The sequence below is a fragment of the Halictus rubicundus genome, chromosome 7 (genome assembly GCF_050948215.1).
Source record: "Halictus rubicundus isolate RS-2024b chromosome 7, iyHalRubi1_principal, whole genome shotgun sequence".
Classification (NCBI taxonomy): Eukaryota; Metazoa; Arthropoda; class Insecta; order Hymenoptera; family Halictidae; genus Halictus; species Halictus rubicundus.
The window spans coordinates 12,635,138-12,648,490 of NC_135155.1; the positions used below are offsets into that span (position 1 = coordinate 12,635,138).

Below are 13,353 nucleotides of genomic sequence, written 5' to 3' on the forward strand. Positions count from 1 at the left end.
AATTACGAAGAAAATGAACAGTTTCTGAAAAGGAATAGTGAACTGAAATTACGAATTAACTCGCATCCCCAGTTGAAAGGCACTCTAGATAGAAAACGAGCCTTTGTCAAAATGATACATTGTTTGATTAGGTACTCCCACACCTCGTCTGCAGCTTTATTTCGCCATGAACCCATTTTCTTCTTTCGTTTCGCTACCAACTGACAAACCCAGGCCCAGTTTCCGTTTTGATAAATCATTTCCTTGCTGACCCTCTTTATACAGGGTGTCCCAAAATTGTTGTTACTTCCTTCAAAGGGACGTATCCTGAGGTGACTCGAAGTAACTTTTTCCTCTGCGAAAATCTTTTCTGCGGCTTTGTTTAAGAGTTATTAACTAAAAACACGGACTAATCAGAGCACAGGTTTCGCTGAACGCGGCGTTGGCATTGGCTGAGCCGGAATCTGCCCTCAGTAGCCGCGCTCTGATTGGTCCGTGTTTTTCGTTAATAACTCCTTAACGAAGTCACGGAGAACATCTTCGCAAAGGATAAAGTTACTTCAAATCACCTCAGGAATCGCATCGTTCAAGGAAGTACAATATTTTTGGAACATCCTGTATACATTCCTCTAGATTCTAGATAAAGGAGAATACCTCTTCTTCCCTGTCTTTTCTCTCGGAAAAAAACCCTCGTTTCTCTCTTTTCTATCTTCACACCTATCTCCCCACCCCCCTCTCTCTCTCTCTCTCTCTTCCTATCTCCGAGTTTGCCTTTTTTTTCTTGAACGAGAACGTTCCTTTGATCGACGATCGTAATACTTTCTGCCACGGGACACCACGAAGCCTTCCTTTCATACGAAAGCCGTCCCTCGATTTGCATGCGACGTTTCACGCCGCCATCATGCCGATTCCCTTCTAACAAATTACCGCAATATAGTGGCCACCGATTTATCTGATATAATTTGCTAATAAAAATGCGTCCGTAGCAGATTTAGACATTATTCAAATAACCGAAATATAGCGTCCTATTTAAAAGTGACCTCCAAATGCCCTTGGAAATTGTGAACGAAAAATCTTGGATTTGTGTTCTCATAATCTCTATGCAACGTTCTTCAACATGTTTAAATTGAAGTGTCAAAAGGCTATAAAATTTTCATAACGACAAACATAAATAATAAGATGAACGGCGATATTGTCTGTGATAAAAACAATATCGTGAATTAATGTCCTATCCAGTGGGGTAGAATATAACATAATCCACTTGATACATTTAACATTATTAATCACTCGACTTGCAACAAACTGAAGTTAAATAGTAATTTATTTTCTTTGTAAATAAGTTTATAGGTTGAAAATAAGATAACGGTATTTTGAAATTCTTCTAATGTTTCCAATCTTATAAATTACACCTTCTGCTTTTTGTTAAATCTATTAATGACAAAATATCGAGACGAATAAAACACAAGAACAGATCATAAATACAACACAATTAGTTAAAGTGAAGTATAAGACAAAAGAGGTGAACACTGCAACAAAATCTTTTTTTTTTTTTTTTGATTAAGCAATTTTAACATAAGAAAATTATCTTTCAGAGTTTCTTTTTAGCGGTTTTTTGTAGGATCTTTTGAGGATGGACGTTACCTGGAAGAAGCACCAATTGCCTTGTTCAGAGGACATCCTCATCATAGCTTCAGCCCGAGGACCTTGACCCTGACCAAGGGATATAGCAAGCAATTTTGTGGTCATTTTCAGCCTGTCAGCAAATTTGTACAGCTCTGCTGCAGGGTCTGTACCCACGGAGAGGATGAACACGATTGGCGTAGTTGGTGAAGACTCGTTATACACCGCAGACAACTCGGTGGTTTGCGGCTCAACGAATTCGCGACCCAGGTGTTTTGCTAAGTATAACTGCATAGCATTTGTCACCTTGTCGGGACGCAAACACTTCAGGATCAGCATCTTTTGGAAATCGTCCAGCTCTGATTCCCAGGGCATCGGATACGTGGCTCTGAATTTCAGAAAGAAAAAGTTAATGGTGCCTCCCCTCGCTTTAAATATTTTTAAAACCTGTTTCAATGTCTATAATTCCATGAAAAAATATACCGTTGCATTCGAGAGAGTTTGCAGAACAATTCTACGTAAGAAACATTCTCGTAGCTTTTCTGGTTAAGGCAGAAAAAATTCTTAAAAATAAAGATGTAACTTCTTTCTCAAAATTAAGTTCCTCAAGAACTTAAGGCAAACGAGACAAACTCCAGTCGAATTCAACTCCGCAAATATTACATAAAAAAAGATCGAAACTTATACAGTGATATCGAGCAATTGAAAAACTGATTCCGCCTGTGAAGGATTTCTAAAAATCAACGAACGATGAAAGAGTTTGATCGAAGCAGCACCGAACGAGTGAATTTTCTGAATGCATCATAGACTATGAAGGGAATTTAAAACTTCATTGGCTGAGAAAGTCGCAAATCGGATTAAAAACGGCTGGTTGGAAGGGGTATGATCCTCGGGGAATGCGGCGGTTCGCGGAATAGTTGGTTTCGCTCACAGATGCGCCTCCTGGTCGTCGAACACTTTTTTGTACTGGCCCAACGATTTCTTAAAGGAATCGATGAAGTTCGCAAACTTGTCCAAGTTCTCTAATGCTTGGATTTCTTTCCAACATCTGGGCGTGATCCAATCTGGCGATGGGTTTGCCTGGTCCTACAGGGAAATCTTTATGTATTCCATCAATTTCACAGCTGGTGCCCTATCCTATCTGGAACGCGTGTTGCGAATCTACCGATCCATCTGTTTCGATATCTTGATAGATCAACGAAAGATTACGGGTGACGAGTTGTTTAAAACTTGTTCTTTTGAATTCTTTCAATATTTTTGGCAATATGTAAGTTGGTCTCGTGATGAAGATTTCAAGCGGGCATTATTGTTCCTTTCTGTTGGGTTGGGATGAAATTCTACTCTTTTATAATCAATATTTAAACCTTGAAGCCCAAAAATGTACTTCCTTGAAAGGGGCGATTCCTGAAGTGATTTGAAGTAACTTTTTTCCTTTGCGAAAATGTTCTCCGTGGCTTCGTTAAGGAGTTAAAAAAAAACGGACCAAACGGACCCGATTAGTCCGTGTTTTTAGTTAATAACTCCTCAACAAAGCTGCGGAGAACGTTTTTGTAAAGGAAAAAGTTACTTCAAATGACCTCGGGAATCATCCCTTTCAAGGAAGTATATTTTTAGGGCACCTTGTATAGTTTATTTTTTCTTCAGAAAGTCACTAACAGACCGCGGATTTTGTACAATAATGACAAATACGAGTAGGTGGAATTTGAAAGAGTATTGATGTTATTAAAACGAAATTTCAAAAACAGAGTTAATGTGGTTGCCAATCGAAATTCTTTTTGGAATTGTTGTATTGTAATGATACTAGGAAAATGGTTTGCAAATCTTACTTGAAACGGCTCAGGGCCTGCTAAAAAGTGTCTCCACTCGTTGGGATCGATCAATTTGTCGTTGATTCGAATCCGAGCACAAACAAGGAACGCGAAATGCAACTTGTGCCTTTCGAATAGGCTGCGACAGACGTTTGAGAACAGGGAGAACGTGAACTTCTGATTTATGTTCGTAACTCTCTCTTCGATATTTGCTGCAACGATAATCGGGTTAAAATAGCAATAATAGGAAACGCCCTGTACAGAGATACACTCATATCGCGTCGGAAAGAGTTTGCTCGAGTATGGGCGTCGGACTCGATTCGACGAGACGTGCACGACAATAAATTTTAATAAAAGTTCGCAGACACACGGCGCGTCTTCGGTTATACAGCTAGACACGAGATATTCTGTTCGTGACGGCGATTCAAGTTTTTATCTACGACGCCATCCACGTCCTTCGGAATAAAGGAAGAAGGGGAAAAGAAGGGACAAAGCAAATCGGAATGCGACGCCACCCCTGTTTGCTCTGTTCAACCCCGGTTCGGTGTACCATAAATATTAATCACCGTAAACACTGTCCGACGACCGACCCTACTCTCACCTTCTGGCGACCGATAGGTGACACTTTGATGCTCTAATACACATAGCTCTTTTTTTTACACGCTTTTGAAATAACACGCCCCCCCCCCCCCCAAAAAAAGATATGCATATACAGTGATCCGAAAAGTAATCGAAAACTAAATTTCCCAGTTTCGAGAAATTGTCGGTGTGTAAACAGCGATGATTTCGCTGAAACAAATATGTAGTACAATAATAATCCTGGTACGTGTCTAAGTACTTTTTAAACTTTCAATGTAGGTCCACACAAAAAAGTTCTGAGAAATAACTGTTAATAAAAATTGTTCTTCGAAGCCTGGAACATAATAATTTTACAGTACCGCTCTTCTCGGCAGCTTTGACGCTGTTGTTGAAGATCTCGACGAACCATTCAAGCGAGTACTGGTACATCGTATCAATATACTGCAGATCGGAGAGGCAAAAGAATAGTATCTGTCCTCGAATGGCAACGGGAATGTACAGCGACCTGGTCATCTCGATATCCGCCTGAGTGATCTCCGCTTCTTCCATTTTCACCTAACAGCACGAAACACGAGAAACTATTGTTACAGTCTACTTTTTCGAAGAAGAAATCTGGAGGTTCACTACAACAATACAGATGCGTTCTAACCACAGAATGCACAATGAAAGAAATTCCTATAACAGTAAATTATCATTATTATTATACAGGGTGTTTCACGTAACTCGAGCATCTAAAATACCTCGCTGATTTTTTATGATAGGAAAAATGTCAAATATTCCAAAATAAATGGCAAATATTATGATAAGGTCATAATGTTACAGGTCGTTGGATTCGTCTTGACCTCGGCTATCATATAGCGATAATATTCTATTTGTTCTATTTAAAAAAACTTCGATGACCTTGAAATCTCAAAAAATATAACCTTGAACAAATTTTTTTGCCTATCATAATATTTGCCCCTCTGAACCAACTAATGTTTTCCTCTGAAATTTTCTTCTATCATAAAAAACAAGCGAGATACTTTAGATGCTCGAGTTAGGTGAAACACCCTGTATATTATTATATATTATTGATATGGTAGCAGATTTAATATTAATCATTGGTCTCGCACCACAAGCAGCTTACTACTGCTTCATGCAGAATTCAAAACTGCATTCACAAATAGAATTGAATTTAAAATAAATCAACTGACTGTCCTATGCCCGGTTCTAGTGTCCTTGCCAATAGGGGATGAGAAGCAGACTTTACTTTGTGGAAGTTCTTCGATCGCTTAGTGAAATCCGATACGATAACGAAAACTAGTCATCGAAACGATCAGAAAAGTCTCGATCGCAGGAGGACCGCTATGAAATCGGACAACAGGCAAAGTGTTCGCAATTAGCGTACCTTGATCTCCTCGCTTTTGACTTTTGAAGCCTCCAAGGTGAGAATCAAGTCGATGTCGTCGACTGCCGAGCCCTCCGACAACGAAAGCCTGTATAAGATCCTGTCCTCGATCTCCAACAGTTCGTTCCTCATCTCGGCGTTTAATATAATAAGAGCGTTCCTCGCCTGTTCGAGATCCGGCCGCTCTTGGATCGCGACCAACGAGAGCACTTGATCCTCTAGACCGCTTTTCAAACCGAACACGCATCGTTACCATACACTCGGATTTTTACGATTTCACGCTTTTATACTTCCAGCGAGAAACTTCGCTCGAAGGTACGCCGATTTTTCAAATATTTTTAGTGCGATACGGGAGACGCGGAATTACTCAAAACTGTAGTACGATTTTAGCATTAACGGCCTCATTTTTCTAATAAAATATAACAGTAAACAAAATTCTTTCTCGAGGTTATTTTCTTTCACGAGATTTCAAGGTCACCGATACTTTTTTTAACAGAACCCTGTGCTTCTTCTTCGATATTCTTGTAGAGCACGAAAAGTCCATTCCAACGACTACCAACATCATAGCATTCCGATCGTTCAATCTTGAGATAATTGTGTTTGAAAATTTATTATTTAATACTTTTCAGACACAAGTATTTTGGAATTGAGTGATCGAAAGTGTATGGTCATGGTAGTCGTTGGATTCGTCTTTTTACGATGTACAAGAATGTCGGAACAAAAAAATAGATTACCGTGATAAGACCTTGAAATCTCGAGAGAATAACCTTGAGAATAGATTCTTTTCACTATGTCATCAAATGTCCCTTTACCCTATCACTTTACCCTCACATCACCAAAAATAATGGAAATATTTTGGTCCTCCTATTTATGGTTTATGCGCAACCAGTACAGCGTAGGCGTTTAATTAAATTTCACATCGGCGCGATTGCTCGGTGTCATTGCGGTTAATTAAACAAATTGGCAACTTACGTGGCTGTGAGCGCGAAATTGACTAGCAGTATCTTCACCGAGGTTTCCGGCGTGTAGTGTGGGTTCGAGAGTCGAGTAGTCAGAAACAGACGGAATTCGCTCTTGTAAGGGACGATGTTCTCGCCGATCTTGACGCATAATTGGCCACCGTGCTCGAACAACGATCGCATGAGTATGGGGTCCAAGCCGGCCTCGAGTGTTAGGCCAACGTTCTCTATCAGACAAGCTCTGCCGAACCGCACGCAGGACTCGAGGACACGGAGAATGTCTTTGTCTGCCATCTTTGCGACCGATATCCCTTGGTCCTTGTACTACAATAATGTAAGAGGAACATGTTAAGTCGAGCCATAAATATCTTTTTTGCTGCAGACATTGAATCAAGATCATCAAAGTTGTTTTTTGTTAAATGTAAACCTATATTTTTTCTGCGATATTGTTACAGAGTACGAAAAGCCGAGTTCAATGACTACCAACGTCATACCATTCCGATCGCTCAATCTGGAGATAATTATGTTTGAAAGTTATGACATTAACACTTTCAGACATAAGTGTCCCGAGTTGGTCGGAACATTATAGTGATGGTAGTCGGCGGAATCGTTTTTTCATGCTGTACAAGAATATCGAAACAGAAGTATAGGTATGCTTTTGAAAAGTACTAATGGCCTTGAAATCTCTTGAAAGAATAACTTTGATTGTACTTGACTGTACTTCTTGTTAAAAATGTTTTACATTATCCCGTTTATTTATGAAGCTGTTCCAAATAAATGGGACAGGTCACAAAAGTTCATTCCGCTCATAATAATATTCATGTACGTCATTCGCATATAATTTCGCATTTTCCGAGCGAATGAAGAATGCTGGGCAGATGAATTGGGTAAGGACCCTTGGAATTCAATTGCAAGGGGAGCAGTTAATCAAACTAAAATGTGTTATGTAGGATATAGGAGCTTCAGGATGGTTTACTAGCACTAAAACAACGGCAGCAATGAATTTTAAACTCTCGTCAGGTCTCAGGTGCGTATTATCGCATAAAGCGTTCTAGCCTCGAGCCTGTTCATTTCCAGATTTCAGTCTAATTACGCGATACTTAAGCGAAGTTACGTCTTCTCGCCTCTCATTCTCAGAGAAAGAACTACAAAACTGATTAACACATAATTCATCAGCCTTGTCATTTTAACAATTATTTGTACATGTTTAGTATGGATAATTTGATATTAAAGTACATTTTTTTATTTGTTGTTTTAGGGAGTTAATAAAACATTTTCATGCAAATTAGAATTCTGTAGTCGTAACTGTTCAAGCACAAAACATATTCAAAGTTGAATTTTCATATTTCTCTTACAAAAATTATTATTTTGGAAAGTACAATGGAAATTCAAATGAATAAAAGTTTATTTTTCGGAAGGGGAGACTGAAATACGTCCACAACCATGATAGCTGTCCACTCTACTCTTATTCCGTATGCGTGAAGTAATATGAAACTGGGGTAGACAGCTGTTATGGCTATGAACATATTTCATATTTCTATCTTCTTTCCAGAAACAGACTATAATTTTTCAATTTTGATCGTGTTATTTTGCTCACTGTACGATTTAGGATGGTGTTTATCTGTCGACTATAGAATTTAAAAAAAAATCTCAATATTAATTTTCCCCAAGTATAGCTATGATTCACCCCAGCACACATTCGCAGCCCACGCATAGCAAAACGAGAAATGGTGTCTCCCCCGTGACACAAGGGTTTCTACCCTTGCCGTTTTACGATTTTTTCGAGAACTGTAGTTTGTATGCATAGCGCGGAGAACATAAATCAGGCTTAACCTTTTCTTATTTCGGAGACGGCAATAGAAGCGTACACTGTCTCCCAAAAGTTTATGGATAGTTGTGAGAATCTATGATATAGGTTACTATTATTGAACGGTGTACATATATTGTTAAATATTCCTTACACGTGTACAGAGCGTCTTATTTAATTGAAATCGGTTAAACATCTGCCTTCTTGATTATTATAAGAAACAACTTCGCGACATAAAGTTATATTGCCTCAAGAGAGACATGTAAGGGAGGTAAGAATGTTTTTACAAGATATTTTTTAAAATGGCAACCTGTACTTTCTATTTGGATTATTCTTACAGAGCACGAAAAACCGAATCCAACGACTACCATGACTATACTGTTCCGATCACTTAATCTCGAGATATTTGCGTCTGAAAGTGTTAAGCAATTAACTTTCAGACACAACTATCTCGAGATTGACCGATCGGAATGGGATGGTGTTGGTAGTCGTTGGATTCGGTTTTACATGCTTTGCAAGAATATCGAAGAAAAAATATGCTGTTCCATTTAAGAAAGACCAGCGACCTCGAGATCTCGTGAAAAAACAACTTGAGAAATTATTCTTCGAATATCACGATAATTATCAACTTTTGGCCCCATACAATCTCAATATTTTGTTACTCAGCGTTCGATACTTTTTTTGAGTCGCGAGGTGATACATTACACGTTACGAATCAAAAGTTCAATGTCATCTTCGTATCTCGCTAAAATAGTGAAACGTAAAAAGATCGATGATTATATCGTGTGCACCGTTTGATGTCGTACAACTTTTGTTTGACAAATTTTTTTGTAGAGCAAGCAGATTCCAAGGCAATTTCGGTGGTATACGGTTAAGTGTCCGAACTCGACTCACCAGGGAGCGTATCCACTTGTTCGCCTGTGCCTGTGGATCGATGAAAAGTGGCCATCGACTAGACTGCATCGCCAGGACCGCGTTCTCCACGGATAAGCTGTCCCTTGGCAAGCCCTCGATCTGCCATCTCCTTATCTCCACCTGATCGGCAAGAGTCGAGACCGGGTCGCTGCCCGGCGTGTGAGGCACACCCTCCAGCAGTTCTTGCCAGGAACTCAATAGGCTGGCTCGGTACGTGTCCGTGAACGGCGTCAAGTAGGCTATCGCTCCTATCCGAGGTGAAAAACGATTGGAAAAAGCCTGGCCAGTTGATCGAGACTCGGAAACTTCTAATCGACTGCCCATATAATGGGTGTCCCATTTTAGTTCAACCACGCAATCACTCTCTTCCGACGCGATTGAAATGTCCCCAATATTGCAAATTCCGGCTAAAAAACGCAAAAGTAGGACTTCTGAGGACCATAGCACCCTAGATTTAACTTTTATCTAGCGCTTTCGACTACAGAACAGTCCCATCTTTGCATTATTAACAAATGAGAGTTGGCCCCCTGGAACCTTGCAAATCTCGTGTACGCGTGCGGAATTAGGGAGGGGATGCACCCATACAGTCACCGACTAAAGTTGCGCGAGAACCCGAAATATCGGGAACCCGACGGTCGGGGCGAGTCGGGTCGGTTCGGGTTCCCGAAAACTTCGAGATTCCCAAAAGAAACCGGTTTCCCGAAAATTTCGATTTCGAGAATCTCGAAATTTTCGGGTACCCGCTCCCGAACCCGAAAAAATTTCGTGTTCCCGGCCCGACTCGATATTTCGGGTTCTCGCACACCCCTACACTCAACTTTCTTATAACACGGTTCCGATGTAACATCTTGCGAAAATTAAGACAAGCCACCTATGGATAAAAATAATCTCTGTTTGATAAGAATGTTCTGCTGCAAATGTTAGGGGAGATTCATGGTATCGATGCTAAAATAGAAGAAGCTTTCGTGGAAAACGTTGAAACACGAACCATTTAGATCGAGTAAATGGATAGGACGCTCGAGAGTCTATAAGTAGAATGTGATAGCAATTAATCAGGCAATCAGCGTAATCAGCCTACGTGCGGAGCAGTGAAACATGGTACGGTTTCGATTTCCAGGAAAATTGCGAGAAGTCTTAGCACAGCATTTCTCACGAAAAATTGGATGTAATTACAGAAATTACAGTGAGTTTCGAAATTGTAAAACCGTATCGGAGATTTTTCTACGTTCTGTATGCCAGTCACCACGTTCTGTTAAAAACAGAGTTGCTATAATAATTCTTTACTAATGTATTTTCATTATGTATTTATTAATCTGTGTATTCATACCTTTATGAATATATTTTTATTAATGTATTTATTAATGTATTTATTATTATTTCCGTGATATTACGGTTAATACGTTCATTATATTCACAATTGACCAGAAGCCCCTTCTATGTTTCTTGCCTGCACCCTCATTTAATTACGTTCTTGATTAAATAATAATTCTGAGAAATGTTTGAGCTGGTGAAATGCAAATTTAATTGTATTACACAGAATTTCAAAAGAATATTTTTAGCGACCTCTCCCCATTTAGCGTCTAATTATTTGTTTTCCTTTTTGAAAATATATTAATTTTTAACTGCATAGTACTACATTTAAATAAAAGCTATTCCACAGCTATTTTTAATACTTTTTTAAGGAAACGTATCCGGCAATACCTGGTACCACTGGTATCAAAGTAGAATGTAATAGCTATTGGCCAGGCGAGTGGCGCGCATCAGGTATTGAATCGGATAAGAGAACGAGATTACAGTTTCAAATAGTTCTGTTTGCGGTCAGACAATTTCAACAGTACAATGAATATTTCTATTTTGACTTTGGAAAGTATTTTTACTTATGTTTGGGGGGGGGGGCTTACTTTTTCAACACAATACACCGTAATAAGTCTGATTAGATTGCCAATTAGTTTGAAAGCACGAAGTACGTACGAAGTGTAATATATTTGTTAGTTAGAACTAGCTTTGTAACTGTTTGTTCTCTAAACAGATATCATTGTATTGAAAATTATTTTTGCTATTTAGGAATTTTTTAACGATAACGATCTATAAATGTTCATCGAGATCGTTTAAATGTATATTACAAAGTTGATGCATTTTTGTAAAGGTATGTAAATTATTGAAGCATATTAAATCTAAATTTTTTTAAATATTCATGGACGGTGTTACTATGGTGCATCCAACAAACCAAAGTTAAACAAATATTTTATAGGTTTGTTTTTGCATATATCACGAATGTAAAATATTAGTCAGCCTAATTAATGACTTTTGCACGTTGCATATTTAGCATTGTTGAGTTTAGAATATTGTGTGATGAAGTCTCATTTTAAGAAGAACCTCGACGATCTCGAAATCTCAAAAAGAAAAAAGAAAATGTGAACATTCGTTTTCTAAAACGCACCTCGATGTCCTTGAAATCTCTAAAACAGTGAGAAAAGTGTTTTCGTACCGGAAGCAAGAAGGATGTCGCCGATAGCGTTCTTCAAGGCCTTGTGGATGTCAGCAACGGTGATCTTCCATCTTTTCTGTTCTTCTGCCAGGCCTGCAATAAGCCTAACAGCTCTGCCCATTCTGTCCTCGCAGAGTTGTTTTTGCCTTTCGAGTTCAGCTTTCCTCTCCTCTTCAGCTTGGAGAAGCGTTTTCAGTTTTTCAATGCCTTCCTCAACTTCGCGCAGCTTCTCCACGGCCGCCTGCAACGCTTTCTCTGTCTCTACTAGGGCTTCTTCAGCCATTGCTAGAGCCTCCATCTTAGGCTTCACTTTCAGATTGACGAAGTAGTAATTGTACATCGCGTGCACCCATAGACATAGTGAGTGACATGCCTTTGAGACGAATTGGATCTAAAATAGAAACAGTATCTTTGAAACGGTATCTACAAATACTGATTACCCCATTTTGTATATCAACTGTAAAATTCAAATTACAACTGGTAGAATGCAGAATGTAGAGCATAAAAAAATGTAGGTTATATAATATAGAATGGAATAAACGCAGAATGGTCTGTTTATCACCGACTTTAAGTTTGTACGTTATTATGAATTCGTTCGTTCAAAACTTTTCGAAGAGCACGGGACAATCTGTTGCTTGTTAAAAATTTCTAAACTGTGCGTCGCCTACTTTCCCCGTCTGTCGACTAAAGACGAATTCCTGCTTGAGAATTTTATTAAATTCCCCGAGATATTCAAAGTCATATTCTCGCGGCGTGACGGGCGCTCGACTCTTTTAAAGGATAAGATGCCAGGCCGGAAATTCATAAATTGCGAGATGTTCATGTAATTTATAATCCATTTTCTGAGCATCATTAGTAAACTGTCATCAAACTCCCTAATTTTGCTAAACTATATTAGATTTTACGAATTTTACGGATTACAAAGCGAAAAGAAGACTGTCAATAATAATTTATGTGAAGCCATAGAAAAATCGGTGGATTCAAAGGATTTTCTCATTTCCGAAACAAATTCAAAGCTGTCGCAAATACCCAGCGATTTCACGCACACTACATCACATTGTGCATGAATTCAAAGAAAATCCCCGTCACGCACTCCGAGCGTTCGATCGGTCGTGCATCGAACATGACGAATGAAATTTTTGCAGAACTGCGGTGGCGTACCTTCGACGGCTGGAAGTTCGGATCCTCGATGTAGACCTTCAGCTTATTAATCATCTCGGCGGTGAGATTTTCTTTGTCGTAATTCTCCATCGTGTTCAGGAAGTGTCCCGGATCGCTGAGCATTTGGCTGCCAGGCGTCCAGTAATCCATCTTCGCTCCCTCCTTGCCGAATTTCCCGGCCTCGGTCTGCGGTGGAAACGAAGCGATTTTCACGCGCGGATTCGTCGCAGAGAAAAAGAACAGCAAGCTCCCGAGGACGTTCGGATGCATGTGGCCCGAATGTTCAAAGAACGAAAAGTGTCGATTGAATCATACATGGTAAAACTACGAACCTTGATCGGTTTCACGTTGTTGATAATGCAAATTGCTTCGATGACCAACAGCACGCCTACCGGAGGACGTTTCATCGCTTTCACCTCGGTGATGTCGTTCCTGTTCAACGCTTTCAGACTCTTCTCCGCTGCTATCAACATTGGCCGTGCCTCACCTGAGAAATTTTTGTTTTTTTTTTCTTTCATTTTATAGTAAGCAATTTCTCCTAGTTTGGAGGATTTATTTGATATTCTTTCAACTGGTAACCTATGTTTTTGTTTCGATATTCTTGTAGAGCATGAAAAGACGAATCCAACGACTACCATGACCATACCATT

At 39.4% G+C, this 13,353-nt stretch overlaps 1 protein-coding gene across 1 annotated transcript in view; it reads right to left on the reverse strand.

Moving 5' to 3' along the window:
• Positions 1-13,353, reverse strand: part of LOC143355506 (dynein axonemal heavy chain 1) — a 114,290-nt gene that overhangs the window by 5,076 nt on the left and 95,861 nt on the right. Inside the window, exons 38-47 of the mRNA XM_076790344.1 lie at positions 13,036-13,190; positions 12,704-12,889; positions 11,543-11,933; positions 9,034-9,302; positions 6,346-6,656; positions 5,374-5,599; positions 4,346-4,541; positions 3,426-3,619; positions 2,531-2,685; positions 1,621-1,987 (exon numbers count right to left, since the gene is read on the reverse strand). Coding sequence (XP_076646459.1) covers positions 1,621-1,987; positions 2,531-2,685; positions 3,426-3,619; positions 4,346-4,541; positions 5,374-5,599; positions 6,346-6,656; positions 9,034-9,302; positions 11,543-11,933; positions 12,704-12,889; positions 13,036-13,190 — 2,450 coding nt within the window. The remainder of the gene's footprint in view (positions 1-1,620; positions 1,988-2,530; positions 2,686-3,425; positions 3,620-4,345; positions 4,542-5,373; positions 5,600-6,345; positions 6,657-9,033; positions 9,303-11,542; positions 11,934-12,703; positions 12,890-13,035; positions 13,191-13,353) is intronic.